This window comes from Anneissia japonica, unplaced genomic scaffold (genome assembly GCF_011630105.1).
Source record: "Anneissia japonica isolate Jap-2015-1 unplaced genomic scaffold, ASM1163010v1 scaffold171446_len717541_cov154, whole genome shotgun sequence".
Taxonomy (NCBI): domain Eukaryota; kingdom Metazoa; phylum Echinodermata; class Crinoidea; order Comatulida; family Comatulidae; genus Anneissia; species Anneissia japonica.
This window is the reverse complement of record NW_022696538.1, coordinates 3463-18271: the sequence shown is the minus strand read 5'-3', so window position 1 is coordinate 18271 and position 14809 is coordinate 3463. Positions and strand designations below refer to the sequence as shown.

At 33.9% G+C, this 14809-nt stretch overlaps 1 protein-coding gene across 1 annotated transcript in view; it reads right to left on the bottom strand.

Moving 5' to 3' along the window:
• LOC117102102 (39S ribosomal protein L42, mitochondrial-like) overlaps positions 1–13184 on the bottom strand; it is a 15889-nt gene extending 2705 nt beyond the window's left edge. The window contains exons 1-5 of the mRNA XM_033242303.1: positions 13119–13184; positions 7955–8012; positions 6181–6262; positions 1717–1755; positions 811–935 (exon numbers count right to left, since the gene is read on the bottom strand). Coding sequence (XP_033098194.1) covers positions 811–935; positions 1717–1755; positions 6181–6262; positions 7955–8012; positions 13119–13176 — 362 coding nt within the window. The 5' untranslated portion in view covers positions 13177–13184. The remainder of the gene's footprint in view (positions 1–810; positions 936–1716; positions 1756–6180; positions 6263–7954; positions 8013–13118) is intronic.
• Positions 13185–14809: the final 1625 nt, after the last annotated feature.

The window sequence follows — 14809 nt, the reverse complement described above, 5'->3', positions numbered from 1 at the left end:
GTATACATATTATTACATATTAATAAGCCCTCTGACTGACTATTATTTCATTAACGATAATGAGTAATGGTAATAATAAATTATTAAACTATTGTAGCCAAAACGAGGCCAAGTGGAGCACCTTATTCAAAAATAAAGTACCAAGGAATGAAAATTAAAATCATGTACATTACACCCAAACACCGCAACGCTCGAGTTTCAAACATACGGGTAACTAGCTGTACTGAACTTTCTGAGTAAATTGAGGGAGCAATTGCAAACGATGGTGCTTAGTGAAATTTGATTGGCTAAATCTATCGCAGCCATCTTGGATGGTACACACACACAGTTCTGCATATTTCGAACATCGAATACATTGCGGTTAGCGCTCTAGTATTCTTATTATATCTCTATGGGCCCGCCACAGTATAAGTAACACGCGAGAGGGTGCCTCAGTTCAAGTCTAAGACCAAAACGCGAGAAAACATGTGATTCGGCGAATCCAAAATGGCCGTGCCCGTGACAACAACGCAGTAAAGTTCGGGAGGCAAAAAACGATTACTTGAGGTGAGGTTTGGGTCCAAAGTTTTTTGGTTGTCCCACGGACAAGTTGCCCTATAGTTCTGGTTGTCCGTGGTACATTTTAGTTGGCTGGGACAAGCGGACAAGCCTTATTTCGAACACTGTGTAAGTCAAACTATAAAAATAAAATAATAACAATGACAATAATAACAATAATAATGATATAATAATACCAAAACAATTAGTTATAACAAAAATAACATTATCAATAACAACAATAATGACACAGTAATAATTAAATCCACTTACACAGGATACCATCTGTGTTTGGTTGTAAAAAACATCTGGCTTAAATCAGATATACTGGGTCCTCTCTTCTCCATTGCATAATGATCAAATTGAAGTTTATTCTTCAGTATACTCTCAGTAGAGTGCTGGATTAAAAATTAAAAAAATTAGCACATGAAATTGAAAAAAATTCAAGACTTCAATTACCATAAAAATCCTAAATTGATTACCAGCCAATTTAAAGTTCTATATAAAAGACAAGAAAGCATTATTTACATGTCTGTTACTAACGGGAACATTTTTTTCTACTAATTCAGATTTATAAATAATTGTACGTTTTGCCTAAATTCTAACAATGAAAATCCGAAATAGTTGAATAGATAAGAAATCTAAAATAAAATGGAAAAGAATAAAGAAAATGGAATGAGGAGGTGATTGAGATAAAAACTTGATTGACATTTTAATAATTACACAATTTATATAAAAAAATAAAATAAAAATTAACCTGTTATTATTTTGATAAATTTCTGATTGTTGATATGATTGCTCAAAGCTTTTCACTCATTTTTTATCATCTTTTCTTTTAATTCTGATCCGGCTTTTGCTCTTAATTTAAAGCGCATAGAGGTTAATAGCATTCTGCACTACATAAAAATAAAGTTATTATCATTTATTAATATGAAAACCTACTTATTTTCATTACCATGACCTCTTTACATTTTCTTAGTGCTTTGTATCCAATGGAAAAGGTGCTTTAGCAAATGATTTTACCATACCATACCATTATACAAATTAAGCAAAACACCCCTAGTTCCTTAACACATATAAACAATAAAATAAATTATTGTATGATAAACATTTATTATTTGTATATTTATTATGATTTTGACTTCATTATTTGTATAATATTGTATGATTTTGACTCACCAGTGTGTCAGGCTTCACTGGGTCTTTCCGTATAATTGGCTTAAATGATAAAATATATAAAGAACATAAACTTTATTTCCAATATTGCAAATGCATGTTGTATTAATTCTTAATGCTAAAATAATGAAATGAAAGACAAAAATAATTGATGAGTGGTTACAACTTTGGTAAAATGCAAATGTATATGAAAAAACACATACATTACAAAATAAAATACGGTGAAAATCCTATATACTGTAGAGTTAATAAATTTCATGGTTTTAACTTGGCCAATATATACAGTAACATCTCCAAATTGCACACCCCTCTGTCTGAACATAGTTTGTAATCGAGAAAAGTTGTAATTCAGATTGTTCAAATCTTTATAGCATATCAGTTGTGAGGGTAGGCCTCGTAATGCTACATAGAACAGGGAAAGGTAGGCTGAAGCCTTGCCATGGTTGCAACTTTTGTCATGAAATGGCTTGGATTATAATTTTTTTTGCAACAAAGTGCACAGAAGCCAAATATCTGCGCTTATTATTGTGTTGGAAAAAACGGTATGCATTTGGGAGATGTTTACTGTACTGTACTGAATGAATGCTAGTCAAGTAGCTCGTTTGTAAAGTCTCCCCCTACAATGTCGCTATTAACTACCTTAACTTTCGAACCTGATTTAGAACTTATCTAGGCGTAGTAGAGATCTAGCAATCTAGGTCGATAATTTGTACAAAGGTTTGAGTGTAAACCTAACGATATTTTCTTTCTTGCAGTGCCCAAAAGTGAAAAGTCAAGTGTACAGTACATAGTTTTTCTTTTGCTTTTATATCTTATGTTTGCTGTAGGAGTTTAAGGACACAGGCTCTTGGAAGACCAATCTTTGTAAAAAGTCTGAAAAGAATTTCCATGAATAAATGAACTGTTATTATTATTATTAGTTATATTTATTTCTGAATTATTTATAATAAAGACCTACTGTATGCGTGTTGTTACGGTATTGATTTAATTTGTTAAATCAAATATACTTTCATATCTGAATTTAAAAATATACACGTTCCACTGCCATCACATGTGTTTGCGCACAAAAAAAGTGTTTCTTTTCGACTCGTTTTATAGTTAGTTTATGTATTTAATGTTATTAAAACTATATTTTACTATATTTTCATTTATTTGTGTATTTTATAAACATGATCAGCAGATAGCAGACGATTGGAAGTTAATGGTTACATGTATGAAGTAGGTGAACACACGTGACATAGGCCTACTTTCTCTGCCGTAGGTTGCACCTAAAAAATAGCTATTCTATTTTTTAACATCTGACTTTGCCTTTGTGGTAATGCGCCCACATTCCTGAAGGCGGCGTACAAAGAATGTATCTGCTTACCTTCGCTACGCTCACGCTAGTGTCAAACCTTCTTTCGCCAAAATGGTGAAAAGTTTTTAATTTTTTTTCGCCAAATTGAAAATGCTTTAGCCAAATAAAAAAAAAAAATTCACAAAAACGGTTCCGTAAATGAATTTCTTGCTTATTTGTCTTATTCATTTGTAACCAGTAGTTAAGGCGGTAATAATGTGAATGATTGAAGAAACAAAAAAAAAAAACGATCGTTTACGATATGTGGGACTGACGGCTACCGGACCTGCTCTAGGCCTAGGCCTAGTGCTTCGCTAGGGCCTAATTCAAATTGGGAGTAGAGAGTGCCTCACTTCTTGGCATTACAAGCGACTGCTATTTCAAGTACTGTACTGTTTTGTACAGTACAGTAGGCCCTACCGTACCTGGTGTTTTGCTCTACAGCATATCGAATGTAATAATCAATAAAATTGATGCTTTATTGACATGCATTTTCGGTCTTGTGTACTCTTCTCTAAACACAACACATTTTTGTAGTCACGATGAACTTTCCTGAGAGCAGAGACCAAGTCTCCGAAACCCTGCCCGCCAATTGGTTAATATTTTTTTTCGGGGGTGCGGTGGTGCCGTGCACACATGTGCTTCAATTGGGATGACATCAGATCGCCCAAATTTTCATAGTGCGTGAAACAGGAACAAGCGCAGTGTCAACACATTTTTGTCGTCACGATGAACTTTCCTGAGAGCAGAGACCGCGTCTCCAAAACCCTGCCCGCCAATTGGTTAATATTTTTTTTGGGGGGTGCCGTGGTGCCGTGCACACATGTGCTTCGAATGGGATGACGTCAGATCGCCCAAAGTTTCATATTGCATGAGACAGGAACAAGCTCAGTGTAAAACGATGAAGATTTAATTAACAGATTTATTTAAATGAGTAAAGAAACCCTAATGGTTTTATTTTAGAGATAAATTTAAATAAATCTAACAAATTTAAATTTCATTCTTTACAAAATTGGGATGACGTCAGATCGCCCAAAGTCTCATAGTGCGTGAGACAGGAACAAGCTCAGTGTAAAACGATGAAGATTTAATTAACAGATTTATTATGAGTAAAGAAACCCTAATGGTTTTATTTTAGAGATAAATTTAAATAAATCTAACAAATTTAAATTTCATTCTCTACAAATTTCCTCCTTAATCAGGGGCGGCGTGAGAGTCTCCAATAACCTAGCCCCACCATGGTTGGGGCTGAGGTTAGAAAATTTTGTAAAATTTACACGTCTAGATATTAGGAAAGTTCTTTATTTCGTTAATTTTTTTTCATTCATCACTTTGCTGAGGGCAGAGACTGCGCCTCCGAAACCCTGCCTGCCAATTGGTTAATTTTGTTTTCAGGGGTGTGGCAGTGGTGTGCAAACATGTGCTTCGATGACGTCAGATCGCCAAAAGTTTTATAGCGCATGACACCCTTTGATGACACAAGGAACAAGCTCAGTGTAAGATGATGAAGATTTAATTAAAAAGATTTATTTAAACAAACAAGAAACCCTAATGGTGTTATTTTAGAGATAAATATAAATAAATCTAACAAATTTAAATTTCATTCTCTACGAATTTCCTCCGTAATCAGGGGCGGCAGAAGCATGTATTTATTGGTACGGTGTGAGAGTCAAAAACCTCAACTCCACCATGGTTGGGGCTGAGGTTAAAAAATTTTGTAAAATTTACACGTCTAGATGCTTGGAAATAGCACTCAAGTTTTTAAAATGCCAGGCTACTGAAAAGTATCACCGTGGTGGAAGGTTTAACTTCAATTTTGTTTAACATACTGTCGTATCATTTTAATCAATTTATTATAATCTCCATGGCATGGCATGGCATGGCAGTTCGTTTTCTCTGCATCTGGTACAACTATGTTTGTTGTTTTGTTGATGGTTAACTGATCGTCTGGTTTAAGAAGTTGATTTTTGTGTTTGGACCGAATATTATGTTCCAAATTAGGAGAGATTCGGATTTTCGGAATACAATACATGTATTATTTTAAGTAGTATAAAAACCATGTTTTAAATAACGGAATCGCTGAAGAAATATCGTTTTAGCGTTCTTTCTTAGAGTTGGAACGATAGTTTTAGGTGTCATGTGCAGGCAATATCAGAATGTTTGCTTCAAAACTGCCCATGCGTGTCCATACAAATACCCAGAACTATTTATCTACCTGGGATTTTCCACATGAACTTGACAGTGTCTGTAAATCTATACTGAACATGCAGTAAAAATAAGGTTGCTTTATAGGGAGGTGATATCTCCGCTGCTCGCGATAACTTAAAAAGAGACAAGCCGAGCCGAGCCTAGCCTCACAAGTTTGCTTTAAAATAGGATGTTGCATTAGGGAATAGCACTATAGAGGCGGTAGGTCCTTATTTTTTAATGATTTGTTGTCAAAATAGAGGTGATAACTGATATCAGAGATAAAGCGCCTTTTGGCGAACGATGCAAATTTTTTCTTCGCCAAATGGTATCTCAATTCGCCGTTGGCAAATTGGTGAATGGTGCGTGAGCGTAGCCTCCTCAAGAGTAACATGACCTTGTTTGGTTGTGGGAATGTTTCTTTCCAATTTTTTACTGTTAGTTACCAGGAACTACAGTTAATAGGCCTCGAAGTAGTGAATTTTTCCAGCTTTGAAAAGAAGCCCGACCATGATACGGCCATCAACATGCACGTAGGCCTACTTATAAATTAAAAACTATAATTTTTGTACTGTAACATTTTATATTATTAATTGTGAAGAATTTTAAATACAATTTTAAGTGTTTCTGTAATTAAAAATGATTGTTCGTAATAACATCATTACCGCAAGTTGAGTTTTTAACTTGGCCAATACATTGCCAATACACAGTTTATATTTTCTTCTATATACAACCTTCAGGTTATGTAAATTTAGAATATTATGTAAACATATCATATAATTAGCAATTTATTATAATTATTATTACGGTAGTAGCATGGGGGTTAAGATGTTTCACACATTACTTGGGGGATGTTTATTAAACCATCAGATTGTATATTTTGATCATACTTTAGGCTACAATATTTTCAGTTTCTTCAAATGAAAACAGTAGCCACAAAATACCTTTGTGTGTTCGTAAGGAAAATCATCTGCAGGATGATAACATACAATCATCGAGCCGTCTGAGGTGTCTGTCCACTGTGACCTACAAGACAATAGGCATTTTTCGTTTTGACTACGCGGCCAGTCTACTACGGACTAATAGAGCGTAACAGACATCTGCGCATGCTCACAAACCTTACTGGCAAAATCGGCGTTGTGACAGCTTCCGCGACAACCCTAATTTCTGAATTTGGCGTAGTGGCGACTACCATAATATTGACCAATCAGATCACTGGATTGTTTGGCAAACTGCTGGTAACTTTTTTGTTGGGGTTGCAATTTTCATCGCATCCGCGATCAGCATTGTTCGTTTAATAATGAATTAATTATTAAAACAAGTGAGCAGCGAAACATCACTCAGTGTTTTCTGGAAACTTTTTATTTTGTATACAGTATTTGACGAAAGTTTTTTCTCGCATTTCCTTTTACAAATATAAAACAAGGGAACATTGTTCTCTGGTAATAAAACCATGGTCGACTAACTCCCCTCCGTAGGCCTAGGCCTATGTACGTGTGCTGCGTCGTCGTAGTCGCCTTAAAAAAACGAAACAGCTCTTGGTGTAGTACGCGAACAGAGTCTTGGCGTTGCCGTCACGGTCCATTAGTTCGTAGTAGACTGGCAGCGTAGTCAAAACGAAAAATGCCTAATATCAATTGACAATAACTTTGTCTTATGAAAATCAAGATTATATAAAGAATAATTGCTTAATGAAACAATATGTATGCTAATAAACTTATAGTATAGAATATAGAGGTAGCTGAGTAGTAGCAGTAGTTAGTAGTGTCACAAAATCAGTTGGTAGTTTTTGACTAACAACACTGTTAGGGAAAAACAGTGCTGCCAACTGATTTTTATTTACAATATAAATATGTTGGTGTCTATTTTTCAACAAAACCGTGATTAAAACAATACAAATAAATTCTGGCAGTTTAACAAAGTGAATGTATGACATACAAATCTATGAAGTATTTTGATGATTTGTTATAATATAAACTATAACTCTGCTTTAAACTCAGTTTTCCTCCTAACAGGCCTCACAATCTAAAGTGTAATTTAAAACATGAAGGAAAAGGTTTAATGGTATGAAAATATACTTATTCATTATTAAAAAGTAAATAAAAAAAACCTAGGGATCAATGGTGTCTGCACTAAACAGTTTTCTAAAATTCAAAGCATTGTGTGGACCACTGCTTGTAAATCTCCCTCCCAGTCACTGCATGAATCAGGGGAATTGGAAAAAAAAAAAATTCTGGAAGATCTTGTTAAAATGCGCCTTTTATTAATCTAATTCTATTTTGTTGTGCATTCTGATATCCATTGCCAGTTGACCTCAAGGAGACAAACAGTAGAAAAGGCATGCAAATACAATTTTCGGGTATGGCTCGTATTTTGTTGGCTTGTGGGAGAAGGATTTTTAGGGTGGTTGTACCAGTTACTGATAAAACTCTTACGAGACTTGCAGGAGACTTGGAACCCCTTGAGTCTTTATTTGCACAAAAAAGCACAATACAAAATCCTGCTGTATATAAATGTACGGTACATATGTACTGTACGTATAGGAGCCAAAAATCATGAACACTAACAGTTGAGCAATTACTGTACAGTACCTTGTATCTAACACAATCAATACAATATTGCCTCAGTAGCCATAATTGTATACAATACAACTAGTAAAACTAATATCTATCAAAGATAGGCCTATGAAAGATGATAAGTAATGGAATACCCACTTACTTAAAGTTTTTGCCAGAGGAACCGTTGTGTAGCAACACATGTGAAACTACAGTTATTCCTGAAATGAAATTGACAGAATATTTGTTTAACAAAAACATTAACCCTGGCATAAATACACAGCAGTGATGGATAACCCCCCTCCCACTCCCAAATTTCAAAATGTCCACTTTTTTTCCTCTGACTATAATCCCATTAAAATCATTCTTGCTGTAATTATTACAAAATGCAATTATGTATTGTATTTCATTTGTCAGCTCTTTTAACTATTGTTTTTTTTTTAAACTGTAGTAAAAAATTTGTTAGAAACTGATCAGGCTCCAGTGATTGCAGATTAATCCACTGGGTTTTCTGTAGGCCTACAGATGTAAAGGACATAAAACTTTACTTCTTTAGGTCCCTAAAAACAACAAACAAATGAATGAAAATATGAGGGTGAAAAGATGGGGATTCCCCGTGCAATAATTAGGCCTAGAATTCTGTGTGCACATTTCGAAAAAAAGGGCCAACTTCAGAGCAATCTTTCCCAAAAATCAGCCTATACTATTTCTCAATATACAATCAATAATATATCAGTAATTATGATTCCACACACTAATTTTGCTACTAATGATTTTTCCATGCAAATTTCAGTTGGTTGTTGAGCCAGATAGTATTAAAACAAGTCGTGTGTGAAAAATTAGGCCTAGAATTCCGTCTGCATACTTCGGAAAGTAAGGGCCTTTTTCACACAGTTTGTCAAAAATTAGGCCTTGGCCTACTTATCAATGTTCAACCAATGTACAGTACAGTATAGCACTGCAGTAATTCTGAATTTTAAAAACCTATTTCCTTAATAGTTAGTGACTTACAGGCATATTTAATTTGGTTTAAAAAAAATCTAATCTTATTTTTTTTAAATATATTCTCTGCGCAAACCATTTTTTACAGTCTGGAGGACTGCAGGTATGCACCCGAATTGTCTTGCTTTTAAGAAAACATTCAGTTTCAGAGGCTGACCATATACCTGTGGTCCTTGAATTGCACCTGATCCCATAAGCCTAGCTTTAGGTAGGTACGTTACACTTCATTGTTTTGGTCACTTGTTCAACGGTGGCTGAATTGTCAGGGTGTTTAATTTTTTAAAATCTTTAAAAATGCCTCTAATTAAATCGATGATGTCATACATTAGTATGCAGATTAAAGGTCAAATATAGGTCACACATTGGTTTTGTTTTCATCCATCTTCTATTTTCACTGTAGCTGACATTTGAAATCTATACTCCAATAAAATACACTTTTTTAGCAGTACGGTAAACGTCACTTTCTAAAGATTATTTAAACCATTGTTAGACAGATAAAGTAATTATCTTGACCAAATATGAAGGAATTATATAGACTCCTAAGTGGTTTTTAACAGCTGGGAAATCAGCCACTTATCCACTACCATGGTAGCTATGCAGTATACTGTACACTAAATTATGGCATTGCTCGAGTTTCGTCAATACGCAGTGTTGTTAAAAAAGTGAAAAACATTAGGCCTACATACAATCCTTACAATATGCCATATTTCCGCTTATAAACACATTTTTAAAAATTTATGTAAAATTAACCACTAGCTCAAATTTATTCAAATAAATTTTATTTATATATACTAAAATGTAAGAGAATTATCTGGCATCACTATGTTTGGATCCAACCAAGATGATTTTTGTTTTAACATAGGTCTATGTACAGCTGCCCCATACTCAACTGTAAGGTTTTTTAATTGTGTGGATGGAGAGTTTACACCCTCCTGATTCGATCTGGAGTCTCCCAAAATTTCTTGGTTTCCCAAATTTGTTCAAGTTCTGCCAAATTTCAAAAACTAGGCCCTAGGCCTACATTGGATGTAGAACCACCTCATTTAGCATATGGCCTGTAAAAAAACATGGGATTCGCACTGTAAAATTGATGAAATTACTAGGCCACATGAATGAAAAACCCAAAACCTTATAAATTACATTTTACCAGAGGTGGATCCAGAACCACCATCTTGTCCAAAAAAGGTTTGCAGATCTATTAAATAGATTACAATGCTTTTTACAAAATTAAAATATCTCAACCCAATCCAGAAAAATCGGATATTAAAGATTGACATTAGGCCTCTGTTTTTAGAAAAGTGACTAATGGAAATGTATATAAAGGTTAAAGGTCAAGTGGGACACTGGCTTCTTGTTTTTAATGAAATTGGACACACTTTATGCCATAACTCAGTCAATAGGCCAAATCATTCGGAGAAAATTGACAACATGTATGATTGGAGTATGGTGATGGAGATGAGTTTGGGAAAAGAAAATAAAATATAAAAATTAATACCTAATTAGCATAATTAATTACTTTACAGCACTAAAGTTCATGATCCACAAAATATGTAATACTGGTACTAAAAACACTTTAAATGGCTTAAAATAGATTTCTGTCCTCAATTTACTTTAATACCGCAGAAACTGGACAAATAAGTAATTAAGTAGGACTAATTAAGCTAATTAGATACTAATAAATTAGGCTATCATACAGTAATTCATTTGATACATCACTTTCGAAAGAGGCAGAAGCTGTGTGACAACGCCATAATCAGGTAAGCAAAGGCTTCTTTAATGGGTGATGCACTGTAAATAAAGCCTGTTAATGTCATTAATTAGTTAATTAATAATTGATTAAGTGAATAATTAAACTAAATTTGTAAATAATTAACCATTTAACCCTCCTCTCTAAAAGTTTTTACCTGTACATGCAGACCTATACTGAAACTTTCTGGGTGGGTGGATAGATACAAATAGCCCTTCAATTATAATTTAATTTACTATTTTGACGCTTGAAAATATGTTTAATTGGCTTAAAAATTAGTAATACTAATAAACAAACCTAGGTAGCTTACATAACCTTATCTCAAGGCTGTAATAACACGCTGAGCGCGCCCCACGTCCGCGACTTGAGCGTCTGTAATCATGGCCTAAGCTGTGTACACTAATACAACAGGGATGGCCCTAAAACTTTGTTAAATCCGACGGAGTAAAATCAAGTTTAAATAAATAGTTATATTAAATTAAATCTATGATAGTTCTTCTTATTTGGGATATTGTCAGATTTTAGTGAAAATATTTTGAAAGTGAAAATAAATTACATTGAAATCTTCAACAACCGCAGGCCGTTTCTGATCCACTCAACCTATAAATTTGCTGAATACGTCATGAAAATTGGTAAAAAGTTGTCTACACGATCACAGTGAAGATTGTTGGAAACCAATAAGAAGCAAGCATGTTGAATCGATCTGTTATGAAAAAAGCGACCAGTTCACAACATCGGCACTTATCAGCAGGTCCGATGGTGGAGTCCCAAATTCTACTTGCTTTCATTTAATAACTAGTGAACGGATTTTAACGGGGTAAATTGCAAACGAAAGTCGGGATAAAAAGCGATCTAATGGTGTTTATTACATTATGATACATGAAATATCAGCCGAGTAATGAATATTTACGAATAGGAACCCTGCTCCTGCAATGTTGTTTTCGGCGCGTGACTTTGTTTTCACATCGTTTACGCGAGCGCCTGAAATGCCTAACAACATTCTCAATTGTGCATGCGTATAGATTTTTTTTATTTGATTCGCGCGAATAAATTCAACTAGTGGAAAAAGGCCTATAATGCTATAAGAATTTTTCGATGATGAATGCGCTTTTCACTAAATGGTGGGAATGGGGGCGCCCTTCACCTTCAAATTCTCCGGTCTCCCGATTTTTTAGGTCGAGGCCTTAGTGGGGTTGGAACGTCTGCGGATGACATCTAAAAAAACTACCTCAAATTTCCACGGAAAATCGCTGGGTAGTACTAAATTAAGTAGTGTGGTAGTAGTAGTAGGCTAGGCTAGGTATGTTAGAAGAGTGACGTCACACACTGTTATTGTTGTCGCGACGCCGATGTTGATTGTTTTGGTTTTGCATCTTGCATCCAGATTAGAAAAAATCGTATTAAATCGTTTATTGGTTGCATTCGCTAACCTTTGAATTTATTTACAAAGTAAACAGGTCAAAGTTTCTTGCGCTATTTAAAAATATTTTTTTCATTGATCGGTCATGGAGTTACAAGCATCATTTACACATATTTTGTAAGCTCTGTAAATTTTAAAAACCATCCTGTAATTTTAAGAATTATACATTTAATATCTATTCCAAGTATGAATTTGATCTGATGCTTCTCAACAATTTTTTTGATTTTCTCAAATCTTACGACTCTCGAGTCCGATGCATAAAAATGTCCGCTGATCAAAAGATGTGTACATTGGAGGACGATTCAAACGGCATAATTGTTATTAAATTTACACATAAAGTCTATATTACTGATGAATATGTCCAATATAATCATTGCTTAGTATTATATAATAGAATATTTTTAAAGATTTCAATTTATTATAATGATATTTTGCGATTAATATACCCGTGTATAATTGAGAATTACCGTCACGAAATTGCATATGGCGTCTTATTTGGCAATTCTGGCCTGTAATTGGTCTGTATAGATCACTTGACATTGAATTTGAAATCTGATTGGATGACATGTGTTGTTGACAGGAATATGGAGCACAAGCATCCTGGTGTTGCATAGGCCTACATTAATAGTTTTTAAACAATTAAAAATAATAATACCCCTGTAGTAATAATAAATTAGTCAAATAATGCATGTATAGATCAAAGCAATAATAGTACCTAATTAACTTTTTTTTTCAAGGTATACACAATGAGAATTGACAAATTAGTAAAAAGGTCACAAACTTTGTATAACGCCTGTCTGTAGCAAAATTTTCGCCATAATTAAATATTTTAAAAAATCATTAAAAATCAACCATACAACCAAATTTAATTTGGTAAACGTTTTTAATGTTATAACACTTGGTAGAATTTGTGATATCAGTATTGTGGACATCCAATCAAATTTAATTTTTTAACATACCTAGCCTAGCCTACTAGGGGCCTATGTAGTAGGCCCTTACCCTAAATAAAAAGTCTACTTCTACGTCCCTAGGCCTAGGCTACGTCTGTTCTAATAGTACGTTCTGTTTGGCAAAGATCACCTCTGTGATTACACATGAACCGTAAAGAAAATTAATTAACGGAATTAAACTTAATTTAATAATCGGAATTCAATTTACTTTTGAGGCAAATTAATCTTGAGCAAGTCAACAATGTGGACTTCATGTGCATCGCCATGTTTTTAATTGTCGCCCTCTTTTGATTCACAATCCTTACGGGTACGTATGGCACGCCAGAACAGACATAATGAATCCTACAATCAATCGCAAAACGATTAATTCAATCCTACAAATACCTCAAATAAGTATAAAAGAAAATTGAAATTGTAGGGATTATCTAGAGGACTTTCAACAATTTGAATCATAGTCCCACACATGGGACCAACATAATAGAATACAACATGATGCACTTGCCTGGTACCTTGTACCCACAAAGCACTCAGATATCCCACCAGGTATATACCTACAGCAGAGATATATAAACATAATAATTAAAAAAACCGAAAGGTCCACTGATTAATCTCAGATAAGAAAGTATAATACATACTCCAAGTATTGAAATGCATGCCATCGTGTTGGGATTCAATATTTCGACATTAATTATGTCATCATCAGGAATGGATACTTGGACTCGTTCAGGAAATTCGAGGGGGTGGAGGTTTTCCAGAAAAGAAGGGGGTTCGCCAAAAAAGGGGGTTCTCCTGAACCATAACCCCCATCCCCCTGGCTACTGACCTGATAACAATATATTGATAGGTTAGGTATTATGTGAAAACAAAATTTGTGTGTCAACTCGGAATATGTCTGTTCTGGCGCACCATACTTTTCAGTATGTGCAGTACTGTATGTGCCGTGCGACAACATGATAGGAAGCTCTTCGGAATCATAATGTAACTTAAGAATTGTAAGTCTTTAAAAAAAAAAAAAATAGTAGGTTACGAATAAATGAGCTATTGTGATTTGTTGTTAAGTTACTTATAGCAATTTCTGTTTAAATAATTGATATAATTAGGGCCTAGCCTATACCTAGGCTAGGATGGGCTAGGCCTAGGCCTAGCTTGGTTGGGATTATGACCGGTTGAGCCGCCGGTCATTTCTATGGAACGCCAAGCGCGTCTCTCAGTTAATGTAGTGCGTTAATTGCGGCGTATTTCAATTAACTTATTCGTTCTTGGTACTGTTGTTTGGGATGTATTTCAGTTTATTTACGCAATTATTTCAATTTATTTAATACTCGGTTTTTGCACTGATTTATTAAATATTTATTGGGACGTATTTCAATTTATTTACTTGTTCTTTCTATCGTTTTAATTTAAATTTTGTTCAGTCAGCTTGCCAGATAGTAAAAAAAAAAACTCCATACATTCTTATCATTTATTATATATAAGTTTAACAAATAGTACAAAAATAAAAATATATAAATTACAAAACCATAGTAAATACTGTATAATAGCATAGGCCTCACACATTTAAATTTATTGTTTATAGTCATCTGTCTAAATTCAGTCGGCTTGCCAGATAGTAAAAAAAAGGACTCCATACATTCTTATCATTTATTATATATAATGATATATAATAAATATAATTTAATTAAATAGTTTAACAAAATAGTACAAATAACGAATAAGTTAATTGAAATACGCTGCAAACCAAACGTAAAAAATAATCAAGTTATTACATTTTTAATACGATTTTGCATGACTATAAACAATAAATTTAAATGTGTTAGGCCTATGTTATTATACAGTATTTACTATGGTTTTATAATTTATATATTTTTATTTTTTACTATTTGTTAAACTTATATATAA